Genomic DNA, 13,647 nt, shown 5'->3' on the forward strand with positions numbered 1-13,647 from the left:
AGCATTTTAAGTCATATAAACCCATCAGGCTTCTCTAGCACAAAGAAGCTTATTTATATCCACCCCAAGTTCTTTTTCCATAAACAGTGAGAGAGAGAGAGAGAGAGAGAGAGAGAGAGAGAGAGAGAGAGAGAGAGAGAGAGAGAGAGAGAGAGAGAGAAAGAAAGGTGTCCTTATCAAAAAGCTTGTGCATCAAGGATCAAGTGAACAATGGTGTCATCTGTAACCCTCTCACAAAAACAGAAGAGAAAGAAAGATTAATGACACATTATACCTGGCCATCTATCTTCGTCCAAGCTCCAGGGACTTTATCATGCCCTCGTATCCAATTGTGTAACACTTCTGCTGGCTGGTCCCAAGCAATCTAGAAAAACAGGCAGCACAAAGTAATTATTCTAAGACTGTGAGCCACAGGTGGGAAAGGGCCTGTGTCCAAATTTATTAGCTTATATCTACTCCCATGCTAAGTACAGTGCTCCGCACAGAGTAAGCACCTAATGAATACCATAAAAACTATGAAAAAGAAATAAAGATGTTTGCATAAACAGATAAATGCCACAGACTGAATGATCTATGGATTATTAATCAAAGTCTTCTGGCATATTCTATTAGATACACAGACTGAAAATGAGAGACAGCATTGTTGATCAAGATACCTCAGCATTTTCTTTTTTCTGGATGCCTTCATAGGTTGCCCCTTCTTCTGACTGAGGAATGTGAGGAGCTTTTCCATCAGCAATTAGCTGAACAGCTTCTACCTAAACAGAATAGAGTTGTCTTTAATATGGGGTGTATTTTTAAAGTGGACCTCTCAATTTCCTTTGGTAGATTGGTTAGGTAAGATGGAAAAACAGAAATTAGTCTATATGTTATTGGCAGTTATGCCAAAGATTAGAAAGAGAAGTATCTTCTACTCCTATTTTTGGAGAAAACAGGAGAGAAGGGGGAAGGGAATGACTGAGAAAAGAGGAGAATATTATTGATTGATTGATTGATAGGGGAGGATGGGATGGGATTTCCACCTAGGCCACAACTGGATGAATATTATAAGGAAATCACAAATTATTGGCCTACAAAAGTTAAACGCGTTCCCTTTGTAAATTCATCTTGTCATCATCGCTATATTTACCATAGCTTTGATTCCTTCTGGGAAAAGAAATCTATTATAAAGAACATCCACAGTGTCATTTGGCTCAACAGCACACTCCCTTTGCAGGAGAATGGGCCCAGTGTCCAACCCATCATCAGCCCAGAAAACAGAAAACCCGGCCTTTTTATCTCCATGAATTAAAGTCCTGTGGACAAAAAAAATAAACAAATAAATAATCAAGATTTAAAAAAATGTTGGCAGACTGTATGGTCCTGAATCCAAGGTATTCATTTTCATGCTATCAGAAGACAAGAGATCACCGCAAGGTTGTAGTCAGCAAGTCAATCGTATTTATTGAGTACTTACTGTGTGCACAGCACTGTACTAAGTACTCGGGAGAGTGCAATATAACAATGAACAGACACATTCCCCTCCCACAGTGAGCTTACAGTCTAGAAGAGGAGACACATTAATCTATGTACATAAGTGCTGTGGGGCTGGGGGGGAAAGGAAAATGAGGGGGGTGAATAAAGGGGGCAAGTCAGGATGACACAGAAGGGAGTGGAAGAAGAGGGAAGGAGGGCTTAATCAGGGAAGGCCTCTGGGATAAGGCTTTGCAGCGGGAGAGAGTACGGCACAACAGTAGCAGTGGGAAAGAAAAATATTAGCAATTCAGGGCTCACAAAAATCACCAATCAATCAGTGGTATTTATTGAACACTTACTATATGCAGAGCACTCTACTAAGTGCTTGGAAGAGTACAATATCACAGAATTAATATGTACATATCTATAATTCTATTTATTTATATTAATGCCTGCTTACTTATTTTAAAGTGTATATATATCTATGATTCGATGTATTTACATTGATGCTATTGATGCCTGTCTATTGGTTTTGATGTCTCTCTCCCCCCTTCTAGACTGTGAGCCCATTGTGGGCAGGGATTGTCTCTGTTGCTGAATTGTACTTTCCAAGCACTTAGTTCAGTGCTGTGCACACAGTAAGTGCTCAATAAATATGACTGAATGAATGAATGCAATGAATTTACAGTCTAGTTTAGACCTATGTTTAGTATGTGCCCATTGTGTATGTGGTCCTATTAGAGGGTTTTCCTTTGGTTCAAAGATGATGCTACTTATGGTGAGAATGAATTCCACTAAGCACTTTGATACTCACTCCCCAGCTCCACAGCACTTATGTCTATATCCTTACAGTCCGCCATTTCCCCTATTTGCAATTCATTTTAAATAATAATTATGGTATTTGTTAAGTGCTTACTATGTGCCAAGCACTGTTCTAAGCACTTGGGTAGATATAGGGTAATGTGGTTGTCCCACTAGGGGCTCACACTTTTAATCCCCATGTTACAGATGAGGTAACTGAGGCACAGAGAAGTTAAGTTACTTGTCCAAGGTCATACAGCAAAGTGGCAGAGCCAGGATTGGAATCCACATCCTCTGACTTCCAAGCCTGTGCTCTTTTCACTGAGCCATGCTGCTCCTCTATATCTGTCTCCCTGTTTAGACTCTAGGCTGCTGTGTGCAGGCAACCTATCAACTCCACTGCATTGTAATCCCCTCTGCATTTAGTACAGTGTCCTGCACACAGTAAGCGCTCAATAAATACCATCGACTGATTGGTTGATTGATCTACGGGTGTGCGTGTCTTTGAGGGAGAATTTCTGCACATACTCATACTCCCGTTAGCTGAGGTTTCAACACCATCTACTGACCATATGATCACAAAATATCTCTAGGAGGCAGGGTGGAGACAACTATTATCCCTACCAGCCACATCATCATCATCAATTGTATTTATTGAGCGCTTACTGTGTGCAGAGCACTGCACTAAGTGCTTGGGAAGTACAAATTGGCAACATATGGAGACAGTCCCTACCCAACAGTGGGCTCACAGTCTAGAAGGGGGATACTAACTGTAATTGCTACCACTTCCTAACCCCATGCCTACCTCTGCTGACCTCCTGCTACATGATCAATTTAATTATTCAATCATATTTATTGAGCACTTACTGTGTGCAGAGCACTGTACTAAGCGCTTGGGAAGTACAAGTTGGCAACATATAGAGACGGCCCCTACCCAACAGTGGGCTCACAGTCTAGACGGGGGGGAGACAGACAACAAAACAGAACATATTAACAAAATAAAATAGAATAAATATGTACAAATAAAATAGAGTAATAAATACGTACAAACATATATACATATATACAGGTGATATACATATATACAGGTGATTACCATCTACTGAGCACAAATAGCATGTATGATCCAGTGTCATGTCCACTAGAGACACCAACCCTGCCCTCCAGGAGTTTACAATCTAAGTCCATACAGTAAGTATGGAGACAAATCACATACACAAATAAAATTACATACAAGAAAATAGGCAGGCTCTAGACATATGTACATATGTGAGAAGAAGCATGGTCTAGCACAGCCCTAGGAGTCAGAAGTACCTGGGTTCTAATCCTGGCCTCCACCACCTGTCTGCTGTGTGACCTTCGGCAAGTCACTTAACTTCTCTGTGCCTCAGCTATGTCATCTGGAAAATGGGGATTAAGACTATGAGCCCCATGTGGGACAGGGACTATGTCCAACCTGATTTGCTTGTATCTACCCCAATGCTCAGTAGAGTGCCTGGCACATAATAAGCCCTTAACAAATACCATTAACAAAAAACGCACATAACGTGAAAGGGACAGCTCTGATTTGGTTGCATCAGGTGAGAGGGTTATTTTCATTTTAAGCATTCTGAAATTGGTATGAGTTCTGCGGCAAATGGATTGTCTCATCGTCTTGGAACGGAAAAAAAAATTTTGAAAGGAGAAAGTGTTTTCTGTGTGCATATAAATGGCTATCCTGTGTTCAGCTATCCTGCATGCTCTTACTATGCAGGCTTCAGACCCCTGGGTGTGTACATGGAGTATATTTTAAGAACAGCATACATTACATGGATTAAGCATTAGGAGATGAGAATTTAGCACTAGGAAATATTTTACTAATTCCATCTAGCTAGCCAAGAAAACGGCCCTGAGAATCTAACTCATTCACCCCCTTCCCAGTGCAACAGTAGCAGTAGGGTGCTCAGACAACTGGAAATCAATCAATCAATCAATCATATTTATTGAATGCTTACTGTGTGCAGAGCACTGTACTAAGCGCTTGGGAAGTACAAGTTGACAACATATAGAGACAGTCCCTACCCAACAGTGGGCTCACAGTCTAAAAGGGGGAGACAGAGAACAAAACCAAACATACTAACAAAATAAAATAAATAGAATAGATATGTACAAGTAAAATAAATAAATAAGAGTAATAAATATGTACAAACATATATACATATATACAGGTGCTGTGGGGAAGGAAAGGAGGTAAGATGGGGGGATGGAGAGGGGGATGAAAAAGAATCAATCCACAGAATAAAAAGGGAAACGGGATGAAATGTATTTCATCACAGTTTGAGCATTTGGAAATCAGAGTTGCCACTCCCTGACTAACAAGAGGGCAGTCAGTCAGTTGTATTTGTTGAGCACTTACTGTGTGCAGAAAAATGTACTAAACACTTGGGAAAGTACAGTATAATAATATAACAGAGTTGGTAGACACATTCCCTGCTCACAGTGAGTTTACACTCAGGGCAGATGAGTTGGGTAAGAGGGGTCGACAAGAGAGGAGGCCTCTCCAGTTGTTCTACTATGGTACTCCGTGTGTAGCCCCTCTTCCTTCTCCCTTGGCACCATGCTTGCCCTTCCCCCAAGCCCCCTACCCCAGTTTTAGCGAAGGGGCAAGAGCCCTGCCCAACTCTCAAAGGGCCCCGGTCCTTGAGCACCTGCTTCTTCTGTCAATTTTCTGGATTGCCCCGAACAGACTTAAAGAACTAGGAATGCACAGCAACAGCAGCAGCTTGGAGCGCTGCCAACATTAGGTAGGGCTGCTAAATCCAAGGAAAGTGGAGGGCTGAGCAAATAGCCTGAAGATTAGCTCCATGGAGGCAGCCTGCCCAGTCACATCGTCTCCAACGCTGATATGTCGGGGAGACCTGAACGATAAGGCTGTCGACGTGGAACTGCGGTCCAAAGCGCCATTCAGTTTCCCACTTCTTTTGGACCGTAGAGATTATAAATTCTCTGTAATAATTATGGTAATAATAATAATAATAATGGTATTTGTTAAGCACTTACTATGAGCCAGGCGCTCTACTAAACGCTGGAGCGGATACAAGCAAATCAGGTTGGACACAGTCCCTGTTCCACATGGGGCTCACAATCTCAACCCCCATTTACAGCTGAGGTAAACTGAAGCACAGAGAAGTGAAGTGACTTGGCCAAGGTCACATGGCAGACATGTGGCAGAGCCAGGATTAGAACCCATGACCTTCTGAATCCCAGGTCTGTGCTCTCTCTCCTACGTCCTGCTTCTCCTCTTGCGGGCAGGGATTGTGTTGACCAACTCTGTTATACTGGAATTCCCCAAGCACATGGTATATACAGCATTCTGCACACAGTAAGCGCTCAATAAATACCACTGAGATTGACTGACTGGCAGCACACATCCAGGCCCTGAGGGAGCTGAACCAGGCCCCCACCAGATCTCTCAGTCAGTGACCAGCCAGGCAAGTGACAACCTTACCAGAAAAAGAAACATCTACCTTTCATTAAACCAAAGCCTCACCAGTTGATAGCAGAAGCTCCTCTGTGACGGGGAAGGATGGATGGGTGATATATAATAGAGCCATGCTTTGGGTAATCAATAACATCCATGGGGATGAACTGGGTGCAGAAGGGAAGCACATTCAGCTCAGCTCCGACGGCGCTATAGGCTTCTAGGACATCCTGAATGGGTTTGCCCTTGACTCGCCATCTTGGAAACTTGAATACTGGAGTCCCATCTTTTTCAGCAGCCAAAGCTGAGGAAAATCAGAGGAAAATCAGAAATGTAAGGTGATTCATTCATTCAATCAATCGTATTTATTGCGCACTTACTGTGTGCAGAGCACTGTTCTAAGCACTTGGGATGTACAAGTTGGCAACATACAGAGACGGTCCCTACCCAACAGCGGGCTCACAATCTAGAATGAATTAACACTTTAGGTGACTGGGGTTCCTCAGACTCACACAATTAGGAGTTGCCTTTGTAAATCCTAAGGGCCAAGTGAAGAGCAGTACATAACTTCAGTCCACAGATGGGAGATTTTATCTGGCTGTGGTGGGCCATGCCCTGTTCCAGGGAAGTAGCACATGCTAGATGTTATCCTTCTGCTAAAAGCAAGAGCTTTCAATTGTCCCACTGCACCCATGGCTACCCAACACACACAAGAACCTAAAGACTAGGAATAAAATGATTAATGTCTTTTCTACTTGGCAGTGACTATCCCTCCTTGCTTCATGACTGTTTCTAGAAAAGAAAAATAAAGGGGCTCCAATTTGAAGAGCTTTAATTTCCCATCAGCAGTTCAATACCGTCATTTTCAGTTTCCTCCGTCTTTTTCAGCTGAACATAAATGCTTGCACACTTAAGGCACCTGTGATTAATTCTCTGAGGTCTCTACATCTTCTCCATTCATTTTTAATCAGTCAAGCAAATTCATCCCAATTATCAACTGCAAGAGTGATGAAGCCCTGTATACACCAATTATGATATTGCATTAAACAATAAGCAAAAATCACAGCACATTCAATATAAACTAAATAGTAATTAGTGGAAGTAACTTGTGGGAGTAACTAATAGTAGTAACAAATAGTAACAATGGGGATTAAGACTGTGTCCAACCTAATTAACCTGTATCTACTCCAGCACTCAGAACAGTGTTTGGCACTTAGTAATAAAAATAAAAATAAATACGGATGATGAAAATGATGATGACCACTTGCCTATGAAAGCTAAAAGCAGAAATGTCAACCATGCCCAGATTTCCTATTCCCAAGTTCTCAACTCTTTTGGATCATGAAGCTTTCCAGCTGTGAATAACTGCATGTATTAACAGGAATTCATCTTCTTTAATCTTCACTGTGTGCAAGTTTGGAAACTATCATTGCCTGTATAAATCATACCGGCGCTTACATTTCCTTAATAAAAATCTTAATTGCATGTCAGGAACTGAAAAATAGATTTAATGAGTAGAAACATGAAAATAGAAGTTTTATGCTCTCCTAATAATCAAGATAAAGGCTAGTTTGGACAGAGTACCTGAACTCAAATTATAATTTGTTTTTGCATTCCTGAAAGAAGGATAGTAACAGCAGAAGTGGAAACAATCTCTTCAACATGAGTTCTTGGCTACACATTCAGACTTTAGAATGGAGTTATAGCATCAAGGAAATTAAATCATTCCACTTTCCACAGCCATTATGCCAAAATAAACAAAAGAAAATAACAAATAGGGTGATACTGCTATAACACAAAGGCAGGAGTCTATGTCCAATCTCATTAACTTTTATCTACCCCAGCGATTAACACAGTGCTGGGTATATACTAACCAATCAATCAATCAATGGTATTTAATGAGCACTTACGATGTGAAGAGCACTGTTCTAAGCGCTTGGGAGAGTACAGTACAACAGAGTTAGCAGACACGTCCCCTGCCCATAATGAGCTTACAGTGTATATTTGTTAAGTGCTTAACAAATATAATAATAATGATACATTCCCCACTTAGGTGATTAAAAACTGTTTTCCTATGTTCCCCCAATTCCCTGCTTGCCTTTAAAAGCATTATCCTTTGGAAGTCCTAACAATGACAACAGTTGGTGCAATACTACAGGTTCTTCCAAACAAGAAAAGGAAAAACAATCACTGAGACACAAGCCTGGCTGCCCATAAAACATTTTACTAATAAATCAGGAGCTTTCTTACATGGTAAATTAGGACAGGTCAATAATAGTTATTGAACAATCCCAAGAAAGATAGCCCCTAGAGAAGAGTGAGCCAAGGCAATCACCCCCAAATTATAAGTCACAAGGGGCAGAGTGGAAGAGTGAGTAATTTGTAGAGAACCACATTGTTCCTGGAATAAGTGGGTCCAGGAGCTCAGTTTGCAGTGGGAAGTAGGTTCTGCTCTATAAATGCCGTCCCCTGCTTCCCTTCTTCCCAGGGTCAGTAGTCACACACCAAGCTACTTTGGAAACCACATATCCAGAAATCAGGGAGCCACGTGGGGCAGGGGGAGGAAGAAGAGGAAGGGGAAGAAGGGCAAATGGGATATGGGGAGAAAAGGCAAATTTAGAGGGGAGAGGGGACAACAGAGAGAGAGGGACAGAAGGGAATAAAGAGAGAGGGGTGCAAATGGGAGGGAAAGTAAAGGATAGAAGCAATCAATCAATGGTATGTGATCAATATTGTGCATAGCATACTGTATAATGCACTTGGGAGGGTACAGTGTAACAGAGTTGGTAGACTTCTCTACTCACGAGGAGTTTAGAGTCGAGGGAGACAGACACTAAAATGAATTACGGATACATATTCAAGTGCATGGGGCTGAGGGTGGGGTTAATATCAAGTGCTTGATGGGGTTAGATCCAAGTGCATAGGTGATGGAGAAGGGAAAGGGAGTAGGGGAAAAGACTGAGCAATGGTTGCCCATGGTATCTACTTCCGCCTGGATCAATTTCTAATCCCAGGGATCTGGGAGTGGGAGATTCCCTACAGACCACTGCATCACCTCTCTTGACCTACTGATCAGAACTGGCAAAGGGGAAAGTGGGCAGAGAGATAATAATAATTACAGTACTTGTTAAGGTCACAGAATAGACAAATGGCAGAGCTGGGATTAGAACCCAGGTCCTTCTAATTCCCACACCTGTGCTCTATCCAATAGGCCATGCTATTTCTTTTCATCTAAACAGCATTATGTGCGAATACACTAAGAGATATATCACTACATTAAATACATCTGTCATTATTTAAGGCTAAATCAAGATGGACTTTAATAACTCTATTCAAATCAGCCAAAATACTTCAAGGATGGAGGAAAAAGGTGCTTGAAACAAGGAAAGCTTTAGAGTGTTTTGGAAGGTACCCTCTCCACTGAATGGTTTAAATCGATGGCAATGAGTTTTTAAGGCCAGCAGAAAAGCAAGTTATTAGAATTATTCCAGAAACTCTCACCCAAAGGATCGGCCTTTCCATCCTTGTCTGGAATGGTGAACACTCCAACTATTTTATGGCCTTCTTTCCGGAGGTTGTTGTAGACTTCTTGGCCAAAGAGGCTCTGTCCTATGAGTGCCAACTTCAGCCTGTTTTGATAATAAACCTGTGAATGAATGTCAAGACATATTAACCTTCTTTTCTCTAAGCTATACAGACTGCACTTTCCAGGTAAAGGAAAAAAGCCCAACCAATAGCATTTATTGCCAGCAAACCCCATATTGTTTTTGACCCTAGCCATGCAGCTACATTGTCATCAGCCAATCAGTGGCATTTATTGAGTGCATACCATAAGCAGAGCAGGGGCCAGAGTACTTGGGTGAGTACAGTTGCGTAAGTAGAGATAATCCATGCTGGTTCCACAGAGGATAACCATCTTTATGAATGATGATTTAATTAATCGAAGTAGCTTAACCAATAAATCAAGCAATGGTATTTACTGAGCACTTACTGGGTGAAGAGCACTGTAGGGCTTGGGAGAGTATGAATTGGTAGATATGTCCCCCTCACTTAAAGAGTTTACAGTCAATTTGGGAAAAGTCCTCTAAGATAATGAATATGGTCAAAGAAAGCCTCCTGGAGTTGCCCGTGAGCCAATCATTCATAGGGTAACAAAGGTGCACCTGTTTCTGTACCCAAGCTGGGTACAATATCTAATACTTAGATTTTCTAAATATAGACAGTAGTGCACTTTTTCCATTTCATAAGAAAACCCTAAAACCTACAATAATTGTGGAAAATAATCTCAATTAGAAATGTGTCAGGAAAAGAGTAAAATCAAATATTTGGTGAAGGAATCCAACAATGGTGTTCATGGGTCATTTTGTATGGACTACTGTGAACATGTTTATGAATCTTTTTTATGGCATTTGTTAAGTGCTACGTGCCAGGCACTGTACTAAGCACTGGGGTCAATACAAGCTAATCAGGTAGGACACAGCACATGTCATCATCATCATCAATCGTATTTATTGAGCGCTTTCTATGTGCAGAGCACTGTACTAAGCGCTTGGGAAGTACAAATTGGCAACATATAGAGACAGTCCCTACCCAACAGTGGGCTCACAGTCTAAAAGGGGGAGACAGAGAACAAAACCAAACATACTAACAAAATAAAATAAATAGAATAGATATGTACAAATAAAATAAATAAATAAATAAATAGAGTAAAAAATATGTACAAGCATATATACATATATACAGGTGCTGTGGGGAAGGGAAGGAAGTAAGATGGGGGGGATGGAGGGGGGATGAGGGGGAGAGGAAGGAAGGGGCTCAGTCTGGGAAGGCCTCCTGGAGGAGGTGAGCTCTCCATCTGGGACTCAACAGTCTTACTCCCCATTGTACAGATGAAATAACCGAGGCACAGAGAAGTTAATGACTTGTCCAAGATCACACAGCGGACCAGTGGTGGTGCCGGGATTAGAACTCAGGTCCTTCTGACTCCCAGGCCCGTGGGAGTCCACTGGCCACTCTGCTTAACTTTAATAATAATGTTCAAACTCTTAGTGTATATTCTTAATAGCTTTTCCATAGGTTCTGGCTTGTCAAGTTACGCAAAAAAACTTGTCTCACCCACTCATCTAAAACTCATAAATCACAAATTCGTGTAATTTGAACTTGCTGGGGAATCCTGTATAAAACAAGAATTAACATGGATTAAGCATTTGATCAGCAAGGAATGAAGAAAGTGAGCATTTTAAAGGAGGAATGAGGTGAAGACAGGACAGCATTCACAGAAACGTTTGACTTCATTGGAGAGACTTTATAAAGACAAGAAAGCTGTGATTGAAAATGACATACTCAAACGAATGCTGATCTTGGCTACAGCAGAGAGTTGATGTTATTAAGATTACATGTCCTAGACAATCTCTCCAAGGCATAGGGGTAAAAAGTATGATTTCCATGATTATGAGCATGCCATGTGATGTTTCTCTTCATTTCCTATTAACACTGAATTCTAAACCCTAGTCAATCAATCAGGTATATTGACTGAACGCTTAACTGTGTGCAGAGCATTAAGGGGCTCGGGAGAGTACAATTTAACAGAGTTAGACATGTTCCCAAAAGATTGCACTACTATTCCCCTATAACTCTGCCAAAGAAGTTAGTGAGGCTTTTTTCATTCCAAATCAGCTGTCTTTTAGATGATTGCCCTTTTGCGACCTTTGCTGCCCTGTGTTCTGTTCCTTGGAAATCTAAGTGGGATTTGTAGAGAGAACATATAGAGAGACAGGATGAAGCCAGATCAGGGAAAAATTATTGCAAACTAATCAATCACAGGCAAGAGAACAAGCTGGTGGAACACATGTTTTGGGCATTTAATAATCCCGCACTGTATAGAAAGTGTAGTATGTTGCCCTTCAGGTGTGTATGTCCAAATAGCTATTTCGGCTTCCAAAACTACACAGTGCAGCTGCCCACGTATGTTTATAGTACATCCATCGTATCTTAATCTCTTTTTCTTCCCTCACGTCTTTCACAGAGCAAAACCCAATTCATAGTACGATTTTTGTGAGTGTGTCCGGATGAAAGAGATGATGCACTAAAGCCCCCGTTAAAGCAGTTAATGTAAGAATATTCGGGGCCGAGGGATTTGCGCTCTACCCCGTGGGGACCCGATCTGCTTGGTGGCGAGTGAAAGGGAGTCTTTCCAGAACATGGGTGGCCCACCAGGCCTTTCTGAGCAGCATGGCTCAGTGGAGAGAGACCGGGCTTGGGACTAATAATAATAATAATAATAATAATAGCATTTATTAAGTGCTTACTATGTGCAAAGCACTGTTCTAAGCACTGGGGAGGTTACAAGATGATCAGGTTGTCCCACGGGGGGCTCACAGTCTTACTCCCCATTTTACAGATGAGGGAACTGAGGCACAGAGAAGTTAAGTGCCTTGCCCAAAGTCACACAGCTGACAAGTGGCGAAGCTGGGATTTGAACCCCTGACCTCTGACTCCAAAGCCCAGGCTCTTCCCACTGAGCCACGCTGGAGTCTGAGGTCATGGGTTCTAATCCTAGCTCCACCGCTTGTCAGCTGTGTGATTTCGGGCAAGTCACTTAACTTCTTTGTGCCTCAGTTCCCTCATCTGTAAAGTGGGGATTACGACTGTGAGCGCCACGTAGGACAACCTGATCACCTTGTATCCCCCACACTGCTTCGCACATGGGAAGCACTTAACAAATACGAATATTATTATTATTTCTCTGCTGGAATTTTCTGTCCCAGTGTGAAGATGATGATGATCTGGTGAAGAAAACCGAGTCAGACCCGCCTCTTTTCAAAAGACGGGCGACTGCCGACCCCCGGAGGTTAGAAATGCGGCTGGAAATTTGATTTCTAGGAAAGGCCGTTGCCGCTGACCAAACCCCCCCGATGGAGGAGAAGGGTCGCTCGGAGCCCGGCCCCTCGGCCGCGGTTTTCCTACGGCCGACTCCCGTGCAACGTGGCTCCCCGAGCATCCCATCCCAGCCCAGCTGATGCAATTCCCAGATGCTGGAATGGTCCCTTCCGTGCAGCTCCGGGTCTCAACGTAGCTGCCCATCCCCGGCCCTCCCGGCTAAGGGGGCGACGCTGGAGGGGCTCTGCGGGCGAATCCCACTATGCTCCCCCTCGTTGCTCAGGTTTTCGGGGCGTTTGCCCCCTTTCGTCGCCCTGCCCTTTGAGGACCGGTCCTGGGCTGCGGCCCCGGGGATGGGGCCCACTTTCTCCCCCCATTGTGCTCCGCGAGCACTAGAGAGGGGGCTCAATAAATACCATTCATTCTTCGTTTAACCGTATGGATTGAGCGCTTACTATGTGCAGGGCACTGGACTAAACGCTTTGGAAGTACAAATCGGCAACAATTAGAATGGAGACGGGGGGGTGGGAGGAATAAAAAGAGGGAGGAGGGAGGTGGGGGTGCCTTCAGCTGCAGCCGGGCGGGAGAGCCAAAGATGCCCTTGCTCCGACGGAGCCTGGAGCAAGCCCCGTGCCCACCCGTGCCCACGGGTGCCCAGGGGGTGACCCCCCGCCCCTCGCCCTGGCAGCCCACGTTGGACTTACCGGTCCGGTGGAGAAGGACCGGAGCCAGAGGCGGCCCCCTACTCGCCACAGCATTTCGGGGATCCGGGGGCGAGGGGCGTCTGATACAACCAGGGGGGCCCGTACAGCAGGAGGAGGAGAAGGAGGAGGAGGAGGAGACGGAGGAGGAGAAGGAGAAGGAGGAGGAGGAGGAGGAGGAGGAGGAGGAGGAGGAGAAGGAGGAGGAGAAGGAGGAGGAGGAGGAGGAGGAGGAGGAGAAGGAGGAGGAGGAGAAGGAGGAGGAGGAGGAGAAGGAGGAGGAGGGGGGAGGAGGAGAAGGAGGAGGGGGAGGAGGAGGTGGAGGAAGAGGAGAAGAAGAAAGAGGAGGAG

General features: G+C 43.6%; 1 protein-coding gene across 1 annotated transcript in view; it reads right to left on the reverse strand.

Annotated features, from left to right (window-relative positions):
• The window catches only part of ALDH1L2 (aldehyde dehydrogenase 1 family member L2), a 32,838-nt gene extending 19,459 nt beyond the window's left edge, over window positions 1-13,379 (reverse strand). The window contains exons 1-6 of the mRNA XM_038756360.1: window positions 13,300-13,379; window positions 9,218-9,362; window positions 5,786-6,020; window positions 1,130-1,295; window positions 657-758; window positions 275-364 (exon numbers count right to left, since the gene is read on the reverse strand). Coding sequence (XP_038612288.1) covers window positions 275-364; window positions 657-758; window positions 1,130-1,295; window positions 5,786-6,020; window positions 9,218-9,362; window positions 13,300-13,353 — 792 coding nt within the window. The 5' untranslated portion in view covers window positions 13,354-13,379. The remainder of the gene's footprint in view (window positions 1-274; window positions 365-656; window positions 759-1,129; window positions 1,296-5,785; window positions 6,021-9,217; window positions 9,363-13,299) is intronic.
• Between the last annotated feature and the right edge of the window lie 268 nt (window positions 13,380-13,647).

This window comes from Tachyglossus aculeatus, chromosome 14 (genome assembly GCF_015852505.1).
Source record: "Tachyglossus aculeatus isolate mTacAcu1 chromosome 14, mTacAcu1.pri, whole genome shotgun sequence".
NCBI classification, from domain to species: Eukaryota; Metazoa; Chordata; class Mammalia; order Monotremata; family Tachyglossidae; genus Tachyglossus; species Tachyglossus aculeatus.